A 12605-nucleotide genomic window follows, 5' to 3' on the forward strand; every position below is an offset into this window, starting at 1 on the left:
TATCTAAATATGAAAGTGACCTACTTACCAGACTGAAGCTTTCACTTTGTAACTGACTGCAATACAATCTCTCTATGCTTAGCAGCTTTAGAGCAGCTGCTGTGTTCAAAACATCAAAATGACCTGACACACCCAAGGTGTCAAGGATAGTATATGTAGTACCTTTAATTTGAACTAGATAAACCATCAGTTACAGTTTGATATCCAGCACTGAATGCCATTACCTTTGTTTGCACAGATTCTCAATTTTATAAAAAGATTCTTACCAATGAGCTGGTTCTTGATCTTACCGTTTATAATCAAATAGCAGCGTAATTTTGGTAATAAGTTGTGTCCAAAAAACAGATCAGTTTGGTAAACAGTGCAGTTTACTTGGAATTCTAGTTACTCTTCAGTCATGTTAGTTGTAATTGCACAAAGCTCACAAGCAGCAGAAAATTAAGATTTAATAACAAAAATGCACATTTTAAGAAATTGTTTTTTTTTAAAAAAAACCCCATATATTTTCATAATGGCTTTACTCCGAGCAAGTTCTCTGTGTGAACAATGTTGTTAAAAGAGCCTCTGTACTTTCCAAAGAACTTGAATGTGTAAGTGCATATCAGGATCATCAATTTGGTTACAACACTGGTTGAAAAAGACAGCAGCACCAGGATGAGGCAAAGCCTGAACTATTTCATATCCCTAGAGAAGAGTTTCTAGCTCATCCAGTCATCTTTTTAATCGATTGTCAATGAGTTTTCTAAGATCATATAGAAACGCTATCTCATTGAGACCTAAGTGGATTAGCTACTGCCATGTTACTAATTTGGGAAGATTTTGCTTAATCAGATACCCTAGGATGTTCACAATCTATTAATGACAAAATCCTCGCTTCTTCCTGAGATTCTTGATATTTTTCATTATGATTGCTTTCTTCATGCACTAACAAGGAAGGATTTTGATTAGCTTTTTTTGATGCTGTGGAGTTACAAATCTCAAACACACTTAGTCCGTTTGCTGCATTACAACCAGAGTACGCAGCCACCATCTTTTCTTGTGAACTTTCTGAACTGGCAAGTGGCAACCTTTCACTCCGTGAGAACAGGTAGCCTGAACAATCCAACCCTGATACACTTGAAGGTTGTAAGATCTCAGCCTTCCCTTGCAGGAACTGATCTGTATCTGCAATCTCATTTGAAGCTTCTAGTTCATGTGATTTGTGGCGCTCCTTTTGGTGTAATGTATTTCCGGTGCAAATGTTTGCTCCGCAGTTCTGTTCTGGGGGGAAACCTAAAAAAAATCAAGTTAAAAAACACAAAACTTCAGTTTACATGCATGCTTTTCAAAACAGACAAAAAGGCAAGTGTTTTATAAACTATTTATTTCATAAAAATTATATACCACCCGATTGTGGTACAGTGGTGCCTCGCAAGATGAAATTAATTCGTTCCGCAAGTTTTTTCTCCTTGCGAGTTTTTCGTCTTGCGATGCACGGTTTCCCATAGGAATGCATTGAAAATCAATTAATGCGTTCCTAGGGAAACCGACTTCAGACAGTCTGTCCCCCGACCTCTTCTGAAGGAGGGCTTCTCCGCTGTCCGGGGCGATCTTAAAATGCTGGCGGGCGGCATTTTAAAATCGCCCCGGGACAGCGGAGGACTTCTCCGCTGTCCGGGGCGATTTAAAAGCCCCTGGGAAGGCAGGCAGGGGGGACAAAGACTTTTGCCCCCCGCCAGCCTTCAGAAGAGGTCCTGGACCTCTTCTGAAGGCCAGCGGGGGGCAAAAGTCTTTGCTCCCCACGCCTGCCTTCCCGGGAGAGCGGAAAAACGCAGCGCGTTTCTCCGCTCTCCCTGGAGGGCTTTTAAAGGCAGGCAGGGGGGACAAAGACTTTCACTCCCCCCCCCCGCCTGCCTTCAAAAGCAGCGCTCTGCCGCTGCTTGCGGAGAGTTGCCGGCATGCCGAAGCCTGCGCGCACTGAGATCAGCGCGCCCAGGCTTCGCGGCCCGGCTTCGGGGCATCGTCCCGATGCCGGGCGGCGGGGTGAGAGGTTCCCGCCCCGCCGCCCGGCATCGGGGCATCGTCCTGATGCCGAGCGGCGGGGGTGTGAGGTTCCCGCCCGCCGCCCGGCATCGGGGCATCGTCCCGATGCCGTGCGGCGGGGGGAGAGGTTCCCGCCCCACCGCCCAGCATCGGGGCATCGTTCCGAAGCCCGGCGGCGGCGGGAGGAGGTGTCCCCGCCTTGCCGCCAGGCTTCGGAGGAGGTCCGAGGACAGTGGGGAAGACGCGCTGCGCTTCCCCGCTGTCCCGGAGATTTCCCTATGGGCTGTCGTCTTGCGAAGCAAGCCCATAGGGAAATTCGTTTTGCGAAGCGCCTCCAAAACGGAAAACCCTTTCGTCTAGCGGGTTTTCCGTCTTGCGAGGCGTTCGTCTTGCGAGGTACCACTGTATATGCTACCCATATTAAAAATTAAGCTGTTTAAGTATAATATTAAGCATTAAGTAGTATAATAGAATAAACAAACAGCTTCTACTTTGGCAACAGATTTTTTAAAAAAATCTGCTTGGCAGTGTTAACATTTATCCCTGAAAGTAGCCAGGTGGTGGAGTATTTACTACTAATAAATACTTGCATTAACTCACATTTCCTTCCAATATAGGTTGAGAGCTAAACAAAGGTATAGTTAGTTTTGTATGCCCATGGGGCTTTAAGCTCATGTTTCTAAAACAGCAGTATTGACATTCATTTAGTGAAATCTGGATTCAAATCACCAATAAAGAAAAAAAACAACTTTTGGAAAACCTATACATTAAGTACCTTAAGGAGAATGCAAGTGTGAAGGATACAGCAAATTTTTAGCTAAGTTTCCTTTCTCCCTCTCCCTACTCAACATTATTTTTAGACTTATACCACTAGTTTAAAGGGTCATTGTACTCTTTCAGCTTCCTAGCTATTTGCACGTAATTTTATCTTCAGGAGAGAGTGGAGATATTAGAATTCACATACCACTACCTTCATATGCAGGACTTCTTTCCTTTATTTCACCTTGACTTGAACTGATAGTCACACTTTCTAACAAATTTTCAGCTCTGATCTTTTTTGCAAATGGCAACATTTCATCTGAACCCTGTTGAGAGAGAAAATAAACTTACCAGCCTATTTATCAAACATCAACTTTTTAAAATTATTCCAATATTTTAAAAAGCTCTGTTCATTTGGCAGCACTTTGTGCCACACAAGAATCCAAGTGAATGAACTTATGCCAAAAAAGTATGGTTTGCTTTATTATATAAAGACCAATTTTGTATGGAAGATGAAATATGCAACAGCTTATTTTCAGCAAGACACATACAAGCAAAAAAGCACAAGAAAAATTAAATATGCTACAAGGTTTGTACAGTATTATTGATGTGGCAGAATTCACCTATTTTATACCTCAGTCACTCGTTTCTGTCCCAGAATCTCTGTACATACACATGCATCAGCAATTTTAATACACTCGGGTGAAGATTCTATTGTTTGAACCATTTGCATTTCAAGATCACTGCCTATAATTCCTAGAGATTCAGCCACCTATGAAAGATGAGACACAATATTTTTGTCCTAGACCAGTAATACACAATTTATTCACAGTAAATTTCATTATTTCAAAATTCTTATTTACAGGCGTTAAGTCAGCAGGGGATGTACCTGCTTTCATTATTTTGAGGATGGTTTTATTAGACCTTACCAAGTCTTCTTTGTTAATATTTTGAGTATCATGTTTGTAAATAAAGCTGCTTTAAAGGTAAAGGGACCCCTGACCATTAGGTCCAGTCATGACCGACTCTGGGGTTGCGGCGCTCATCTCGCTTTATTGGCCGAGGGAGCCAGCATACAGCTTCCGGGTCATGTGGCCAGCATGACTAAGCCGCTTCTGGTGAACCAGAGCAGCACACGGAAACGCTGTTTACCTTCCCGCCGGAGCGGTACCTATTTATCTACTTGCTTTCGAACTGCTAGGTTGGCAGGACCAGGGACCAAGCAACGGGAGCTCGCCCCATCATGGGGATTCGAACCGCCAACCTTCTGATCGGCAAGTCCTAGGCTCTGTCGTTTAACCCACAGCGCCACCCGCGTCCCTAAAAGCTGCTTTAGCGGAAAGTTATTTAACTATTGTGGTGATAGTTTTTTACTCCAAGGTACTATATTTGATCTTAGCAAGTAGGCCTAAAAGCAAAAGATAGAAGCGCAAATATAAAATAAGATGTACTTAATTTCTGCTTATCTTCAGTATTTGCTATTTATCTTCACACTCCTCCTTTTAAAGAAAATGTGTTCAGTTTCACCTGCTGCACTCAGTTTAGCTACTGGATCTTGTTTCACAGCCACACACAGAACTACCCAACATACCTTTGGGTTTTTTATTGCCAGAGGGTTGTTTAATTCAGGAGTACTCAAATAGTCTTGGCACATTTTCTTTACTATAGTGTGCAGCTCTTCAAATTCCCGGTATACTTCTGGAAAAAGTGCTTTGGTTGGATAATTTTTTTCTACCTGTTTAGTAACAAAAGCTACATGAATATGAGCAAATTCACAATCACGTGCTATAAGTATCATTCAAGCCTATTATAAAACAAACAAGTGACAGGTGATTAAAGGCAGAAAGTACTATTTGAACATCTCCAGCAAGTCCCCTATTGTGAGCACATTGGTTTGGATCAGAGCTGTCAGTCCATCCAGTTGTCGTTGATCTTATGTTAAACAGAGTCTGGAGAAGTAGGGACTGTGGAGTTAAGAAAAGTAGACAACAGAGGCTGTGGTTCAAGGTCCAGAAAGATTATGTTAAGAACCATAACTCCTATCTACCTGTTATGAGAAAAATATCTCACTGTAATAACTTACTGTACTAATCTATATTTCCATAAAGAGTGAAAAAATTGTTGACTTTCCCCTAAACTGTAACTTCAAATAGGGTAAGGAAAGTGATGTGTCCCACTTCTTCAATCTTCCACCATGTAATTCCTTGTACTCCTCCTGGTTAATCTGGTTTCATCCAATTTTTGTTCAAACCTGCATGAGTTTGACTATAGGAAATTAAATGCACATTTGCAGATAGTATTTATTATTCATTTATTTTGTGCATTTACACTAAGTTTGCAAGTTGTATCTTACCTTCATCAATAGGAATTCAGATACAGTAACAAGTGTTGTAAAGCGTGGAAGAGCCAGCTCCATAAAATCTTCATTGGCACATTGCTGAATCAGCTATTAAAGACCATAATAATTTCTTTAGAGAAGCCATAAAGTCAAATCGCTAAAACGCCAAGTCTAAATACATGGAAATGAACAAAGAAAAATGCATGATATCTGAGCAATTTATTATAGAAAACAGATAAATCACTGAGAAGTGTCAATGTTATGAGACAGTTCCTAGAGTCATTGCCAGAATAAATTCAATTTTTAAATCCCAGCAGTTATATCTAGGGGCCACCTCACACAACATTCTTCCTGCATGGAGATGATCAAAACTAATGCAGAAAACCTGTACAACTTGTGTGAAGCACACACAATTGGATTATTTTGCCATGGGCAGACACTTTATCCAAGTTTTCAAGAGAGCCTTTCCAAAGCCTCATTTACTACATGAAAGGCTAGCTACCAAGTAGAATCTTCGCTGGCAGATTCTGAAAGAAAAAATAGTAAGTCTTTCACCAGATAACTAAATAAGTTGTAGGAGTTTTAAATGGTTGAATCTGCATAAATGGTCACATTTGTATAAATAGCTTTGATGAGAAAAGCATGCTTCCTCTTAGATGAAGCAGCAGGCACCCTTAGAAACATTTCCTCCTGCTTGAAGAGAAAAGGATAGTTCTTATAAGATAGCACCAGCCATCTCCCCATTTTATACTTATATCAAAAATAATTTCAGGAATGTGTGTTGCCCAACTGAGACACCATTTCAAGTTATCAAAACATTTTAAATGGATGAGTCTAACTAAGGGATGGGGAACCTTTGTCAATCCTGGAGCAGCATTTCCTCATGAGCAACGTTCTTGAAGCCATGCACCAATGGTGGCAAGGGCGGCTGGCAAAAGTGGTTAAGATTTTTTACTTTGTACTGTAGGATCTCTTTCCAACTACACAAAAGTCATAGGTTTCAACACACATGCACACACATATCTCTCCATTCAAGTAAGTAAGGTACTATTAAGGTACAACAACACATTCCAGCTAGGCAAATATCTGAAGAAGTGTGCATGCACACGAAAGCTCATACCAAGAACTAATTTAGTTGGTCTTTAAGGTGCTACTGGAAGGAATTTTTTTTGTTTTGACTATGGCAGACCAACACGGCTACCTATCTGCAGCTAGGCAAAGTCACTCAAGGAGGGTGAGGAGACGGGCTGGTGTGAATCCAGAGGGCCAGATAGTTCAGAAGCAGGGAAATGTCCAGGCCTCTCTAGGTGCACAATCCTAAGTATTTTTACCAAGGTGTAAGTCCCACTGAGCTCATTGAGACCCAATTCTCAGTAAACATGCTTAAGATTGTATTGTGAGCACTGTAGCCTAATGGAGAAACTATCACTAGACAAGCGAGCACGAACAATTGTGAAAAGGAACCATACCTCTTTTAGCCTAGCTTTCCTTCTAAATATTCTGTGGTGCTCTGCTGACATATTATTAAGACACTTTGAAGAGAACTGACTGCGTCTGCTATATCTTCCAGAATACCTTGATCTTTCAGCTGTCTTTGGTCGGCCACACCTTCTTGGTTGTCGGGGTCTTCCAGGACCCAAATACAATAAATCGGTGTTTTGATGTTCTATTAACTTTCCATCTTCTGTAGACGTAGAAGACTTTAAAAAATGTTCATAAGAATGCTTTAAACAGTTTTGACTTTATGTATTAATTTTTCAGTTTGGAATCATTATACTAACATTATCCTATAAAACTGAGTTAAAAGGCACATATACTTCCCACATGTCACTTCAAGACAAGGAAGATTGCAAATTCCTTTTCTCCTACCTTTAATGCACCGTGATGTCACATCATTATGGTTTGCATGTGCTGCTAACTTTGCTGTTTTAGGATTTATTTTCACATAACCCTGTCTACTTCCAGAAACAAGGACTACCTACTTTTTGACACAGTAAGGAGCATTGATAGAGCAACAAGGCAAAACAATGGTGTCTCTGGAATTACTGCAGCTGGTAAGCAGTTTTCATTTGCTTGCTCCTTGCAAGGAAGCTTCAAAATGAATTTTGCAATTCAGAAGGAGGAAGGCAATGTGACAACTAGCAACACTTTTACACCAGTTACCTTATCTATCCAGTAATCATGACCAATAATTCACAGTATTTGAAGATCTTTTAAGACATGCATGTATCAATACAATACTGTATTGCTTTCATATGACAAATGCCATTCATGAAAAGGATTTTTTGTATGGTATGCTTCCCCAATATTGATTAGAAATTGCCTTTAGAATAGATTGTCCATTAAATACTTAAACGTTACCAGCAGCCTCTATCCCAGACTAATTCCCTCTTCATATTGTAGGGATAAGAATGGCATAACCTGTTTTTCTCCTGTCTAACTTTAATGACCTACTGGCGTTTAGAATTAGAAGTGTCTATAGTGCAGTTGTTTAAAATATCCCAGCAATGCCATTCAGTGAAGCCTATTGTATAGATTCCTGTAGCTATGAACTGGATTTAGATAAGTGGCTAAGGGAGATCCAGCTTGCTCTGGAAAGGCAGAGGGCATTAGCTGACCATTTCCTGGATAATTTGAAATAGAAATATATATATTCCTCTTACCTGTTGCTTATTCTCTATAGGAAGATTATTTTTCAAGCCTACAGCTGATCCAATTTCATTTATTAAAGGGGCACTAATTGGTGGTGGTGAAAGCATCTGATGTACACTTTCACAACTTGTCTGCCCAGTACACTCCAGCAACTGTCTATTTATAGGAGAAGATTGTGAAGATTCTTCCAGCCTATGAGCTGGATTAAGTTTATAATGCCGTGCTAATCCTCCTTTTCCTATGTAGGATTTTTCACAGCTTTGACATTTAAACAATTTTGGCTTCAGGTCATAGTTCAAGGGACCAAATAAGGAGCACACTTCCTTCTCCTTGCCGCCTCCTTCATCATCTTCTAGACTTAGGTCAGCATAGTCATCAGAATCAGACTGGTGACAGTCAGCCAAATCTTTAGTTTTAATGAATTTGTAATCCTTAGCTTTATATTTGGGAGGCCTTGAAATCCGCCCAGAACGAGTTTTCACTTTTAGAGATTTTTTAGCTCTGTATTTGTACTTCTTCTCGTGGTTTGTGAATGAATTTGCTGAACAAGATGGGGTGTGAGTAACATTTGGTGAATCTGAAGCAGCTATTGCAACAGATATGTTTTTCTGTCCATTGACAGCAAGGCCATTGAGTAGTTCATGTGTTATCTTGCCTGAGGAAACTTGTCCAAGAGGATGTAAAGGTCTCTGCAGAAGCAGCTGAAGGGTAGGTTCAGAAGATTTATATAACAAAAATTGCTGTGGTCTAGGCACTGTAGCAATATGTGGGTTAATAACACTGAGTGCTACAATCCTGGAATTTTTCTCAAGTGGCTGATTCAGAGTTACATTTTTTGATCTTTGAATTGCTGCAAGAGACAGCTCTGATCTTTCTTTCTCTTTTTTCTGTTCTGGCTGTACTTGGACACAGATGGTTTCCAATGACTGTAAGAAAAAATAAAGCTTGTTTAAGCACAAAGTCATATAAGGTTTTCTATACATTCTTGAAAATGAAACTGATCTAGACACACTAGTTTTTAAAAGTCTCTTTTAATCCAAGTAAACACAGTCAAGATTGGTCGGAATTGTAGCACAATTGACTTAAAAAAAAACCAAAAAACTCTAGCTTGCATACTCCGGAAACTACTATTATACACGTTTATCTACTGGTCATATCGTTGTAAGGATTAAAGCTAAGGTTTTATGGGGAGTGGAGTAAATTTTTAATAGTGACCTGAAGGAGATCAAGGGCAGGAAGGGGAGAAATCATGTGGTTTTAACTGCTAACTAACTGACCTGCTATTGTTAAGCAGATTGCTGGGTAAAAGTCTGGCTTGGTCAGTTGGTATCCCATCCATGGGAAATTAATTGACAGGATTTGTGAAAGTTGGGAATCTCCTTTCATTTCTTTATGGTGCACCCCTCAGTTCAGCAGAGGGAGCAGATGCTTGTGCATCTTTAGAATGGGCAGAAAGCAGTAGTGGAGGAGGGCAGGAGGGGGGGCAGGGTGTCCTGGGCATGATGGGGGGCTGGAGGGTGTCGGAGCTAAGCAAGTTTTGGTGATGTTCCCCAAAGAAGTTCACAACTTTGGGGAAGCTCCACCCCAGGCGAGGTTGTGATGGATAAGCACTGCTTACCTTGCTCTCTGGTAAATCTACTGCTTCAAAGGCGTGCCTGCCTTGTACACAGGAGATCCAGAATTTATTTTCCTCCCAAGACACCTTACGTTTCCAGTGCTCTCTCTGTCAATCAGAGGACACTAAACTATTCACCTCCATGTAAAGCAGCACTTTGGTGATCCTATATTAATTTATTATTATAGTTACAGTATATACCACCCTACAGCCAAAGATCCCAGAGCGGCTTACAACATAAAAACACCAAATACTTAACAATACTCTATAATAATAATAATAATACGTATTTTGTGTTTTTATGTTGTAAGCTGCTCTGGGATCTTCGGATTAAAAGCGGTATATAAATTTATTAAATAAATAAATAGCAGCAGCCCTCTGCCCCACAAGCAGCGATTTAACCATTCTACGACTTAAGGTCCATATAGTTAAAGCCATGGTTTTCCCAGTAGTGATGTATGGAAGTGAGAGCTGGACCATAAAGAAGGCTGATCGCCGAAGAATTGATGCTTTTGAATTATGGTGCTAGAGGAGACTCTTGGGAGTCCCATGGACTGCAAGAAGATCAAACCTATCCATTCTTAAGGAAATCAGCCCTGAGTGCTCACTGGAAGGACAGATCCTGAAGCTGAGGCTCCAATACTTTGGCCACCTCATGAGAAGAGAAGACTCCCTGGAAAAGACCCTGATGTTGGGAAAGTTGGAGGGCACAAGGAGAAGGGGACGACAGAGGACGAGATGGCTGGACAGTGTTCTCGAAGCTACCAGCATGAGTCTGACCAAACTGCGGGAGGCAGTGGAAGACAGGAGTGCCTGGCGTGCTCTGGTCCATGGGGTCACGAAGAGTCGGACACGACTAAACAACAACGACTTAAGCATCAGCCATCCCCCTCACCCCTCACGAAAAATCCCCACACAAACCCCACAGGCTTATTTCTTATACCTTGGGCGGCAGCAGCCTGGCGGGGACACGGGGCACCTTCTGCAGCCGCTGCGCCGCGTCATGCGGGATACTGGACACCGGCGGGGCCGCCGAAGCCGAGGCGGAAGTCGCTGAGCAGAAGCCCCGAGCCGGGAAGTGGGGATGAGAAGCCGCGCGGCCGTCGTCCTGGGCTACAGGAGAAGAGGCTTCCCGCCCTTGAGGCGATGCCGCAGCCCCGGCGATACGGCGGCCCGCGGACCTCCCGGAGACGGGTCTCCCCGTTTGCTTCCCAAGGGGCAAGGTCTCGCCCGGCTGCTGTAGGCCGAGCGCCGAGTCCGGGTCCACAAGCCCGCTCGCCTCAGAGGCCGCCATCTTAGCGAGTAGCTCCTGTCAGGGGAGACGGTTGGAAGTCTCCCTAAGCCCCGCCCCTACCGCGCGCATGAGGAACAAAGAGCGCCGGGCCAATAGGAATCGGGCTCGGCTGTTTGCGGTACGTGACGACAGCGAAGGGGTGGAGTGGGGAGGAGGAGCAAGAGTTAGAGCGTCGCAGTGGGAGCCGAGCGGGGTCAAATTAGGTTCAAAAGCGTTTAGTCGCTTCCCTGGAGTCCTAGTGCTTCCTCTTCGAACCCCTCTTCCGCTTGCTCATCTCCTTGATGCGAACTCGGTGGGCACATTCTGGATTTCGGGCAGATAGGAATAAATAAAATCGCAGGCTAATTATGCCTGGAGAGGCCGTGTTTTGTTTGCATTATCCAAGGGGGAAGCTTTAAATTCATTATTATTATTATCATTATTATTAAAATGGAAGGTATTGCCAAAGTCGAGGTTCTAAATGCCGAGCAGATTAAATAGATTGACAAATCATGAGTATTCTGGCCTTATTTGTCTCCATAGCGATCTGTTCGAAATGCCTGTACAGAAATGGGCACAGCCCTTCCGCAGGATGAAGCCCGGGTGGTTTTTACTTAACCACAGTTTTCTGTTTTTGTTGCTGTACGGATATATTTATTTTTAAGTCAAGCATTTTTTCCTAAAAATCGTAAACATTAAAAGAAAATAGTTTTTCAACATCGCATAACCGTCGCCTTTTTCGCTCTTTGCAAAATGAACAAATTTGCTTTTTTCTAAGCGACATTTTACGGCAATCGAGCATTTGTTTGTTTTGTTTTGTGGCGGACGAACATTTTATTGAAAAGCAAAAGGCTTCCTCGTGGCCCGTACGGGGATCGAACCCGCGACCTTGGCGTTATTAGCACCACGCTCTAACCAACTGAGCTAACCGGCCACTGGGAAAACGTTTTGCATTCGCTTTCTTTCTGCTACGCGTTGACTCAACTTTGAAGATTGGCATTCGTACAAAATATTAATGGCTGTGCTTCTGGAGTTGCATGTCGTTTCTTTAAATCACAAATGTGTGTTTCACTGTAAAACGAAGCAGATCTGCATGCTGTTCAAAAGTGATCCATTTGAGAGTGTGTGAAAAATTGTAGCTGCGGTTATGAAAAAGGGCTGCTTCGTTTAATGTCTGTCTGATGGCTATTTATTACATACAGAGCATCGACTACACGAGTCAACACTATGCTTTGCCTTTTTTAACAGCTAGAGAAAAGGGTTATGAGCAAACGATGTAACAGCTGGTTGATTTTCAGAGCTGGATATATTCTGGATTTTCAAAATCTGTTATTCAGATCCTATGTTGTCTTATTACGCGGAGCAGTTGCAGAGATATCTAGCGAACTGGGACACAGTATTCGAGCTGCAGTTATTCACAGGCAAGTGAAGATGACACCCCTGCAATCCCAGTTCTGTACTGGAAGTGGCGACTTTTGCAAGAGCGACTCAACTAGCATGTTATTTCTTTCTTTTTGAATGCATGTCACGTCAACTCCCACTCCAAAATAACTACTTTATAATTCTGACAGTGGGTGGAGGTTGGTTTTGGTAACATAGCTCCTTTTCAGAAGAACTAGGAAAAAGGTAAAAGGCGGATCTACACGGATCCTCGTGAATTCATATGATTTTTTCATTCAAATTAAATAAAACCACCATGATACTGTAGACCATGTCTTACTCTGTAGAAAGCATCAAAAAAATCACGCATCCACTGTTTCGGGGGGGCGCAGGGGCGCAAAAACATGGTTAAAAAACACGGATCCTCATGGATCCTCATGATTTTTGCACTAGATCAGCCCAAACTCACTTTCAAATTACAAATCATGTCCAGGGGCACAACATCCACCACAGAAATCACGCATCCACGGCTTCCTGGCGAAACCGTGGCCCAAAAACGTGGTTTT

General features: G+C 42.3%; 1 protein-coding gene and 1 non-coding gene across 7 annotated transcripts; both read right to left on the minus strand.

The window, feature by feature from the left end:
• Window positions 1–346: 346 nt before the first annotated feature.
• ZNF839 (zinc finger protein 839) lies at window positions 347–10718 on the minus strand. 6 transcript variants are annotated; one of them, XM_028706268.2, is made up of 8 exons: window positions 10330–10716; window positions 7783–8697; window positions 6589–6819; window positions 5135–5227; window positions 4373–4516; window positions 3416–3553; window positions 2993–3107; window positions 347–1272 (listed from the first exon to the last, which is right to left on the minus strand). In XM_028706268.2, the coding sequence occupies exons 1-8, from the start codon at window positions 10678–10680 to the stop codon at window positions 824–826; spliced, it is 2436 nt and encodes an 811-aa protein (XP_028562101.2). In that variant the 5' UTR covers window positions 10681–10716; the 3' UTR covers window positions 347–823. The 6 variants fall into 6 exon arrangements, with proteins under 6 accessions (XP_028562101.2, XP_028562016.2, XP_028562268.2 ...); XM_028706183.2 differs by having other exon boundaries at window positions 2987–3107; XM_028706435.2 differs by lacking the exon at window positions 6589–6819 and having other exon boundaries at window positions 2987–3107; window positions 10330–10717.
• An 801-nt stretch (window positions 10719–11519) lies between these two features.
• TRNAI-AAU (transfer RNA isoleucine (anticodon AAU)) lies at window positions 11520–11593 on the minus strand. The gene has a single exon. It is a non-coding gene; the product is annotated as a tRNA-Ile (tRNA).
• Window positions 11594–12605: the final 1012 nt, after the last annotated feature.

This window comes from Podarcis muralis, chromosome 1 (assembly GCF_964188315.1).
Source record: "Podarcis muralis chromosome 1, rPodMur119.hap1.1, whole genome shotgun sequence".
NCBI lineage: Eukaryota > Metazoa > Chordata > Lepidosauria > Squamata > Lacertidae > Podarcis > Podarcis muralis.

Coding starts and splice junctions, on each gene's coding strand:
- ZNF839 (XM_028706183.2), bottom strand. CDS start 10,680: ATGGCGGCCTCTGAGGCGAGCGGGCTTGTGGACCCGGACTCGGCGCTC. Junction 8,698..10,329: donor CCAGGCTGCTGCCGCCCAAG/GTATAAGAAATA, acceptor TTTTTCTTACAG/TCATTGGAAACCATCTGTGT. Junction 6,820..7,782: donor CTATAGAGAATAAGCAACAG/GTAAGAGGAATA, acceptor CATTTTTTAAAG/TCTTCTACGTCTACAGAAGA.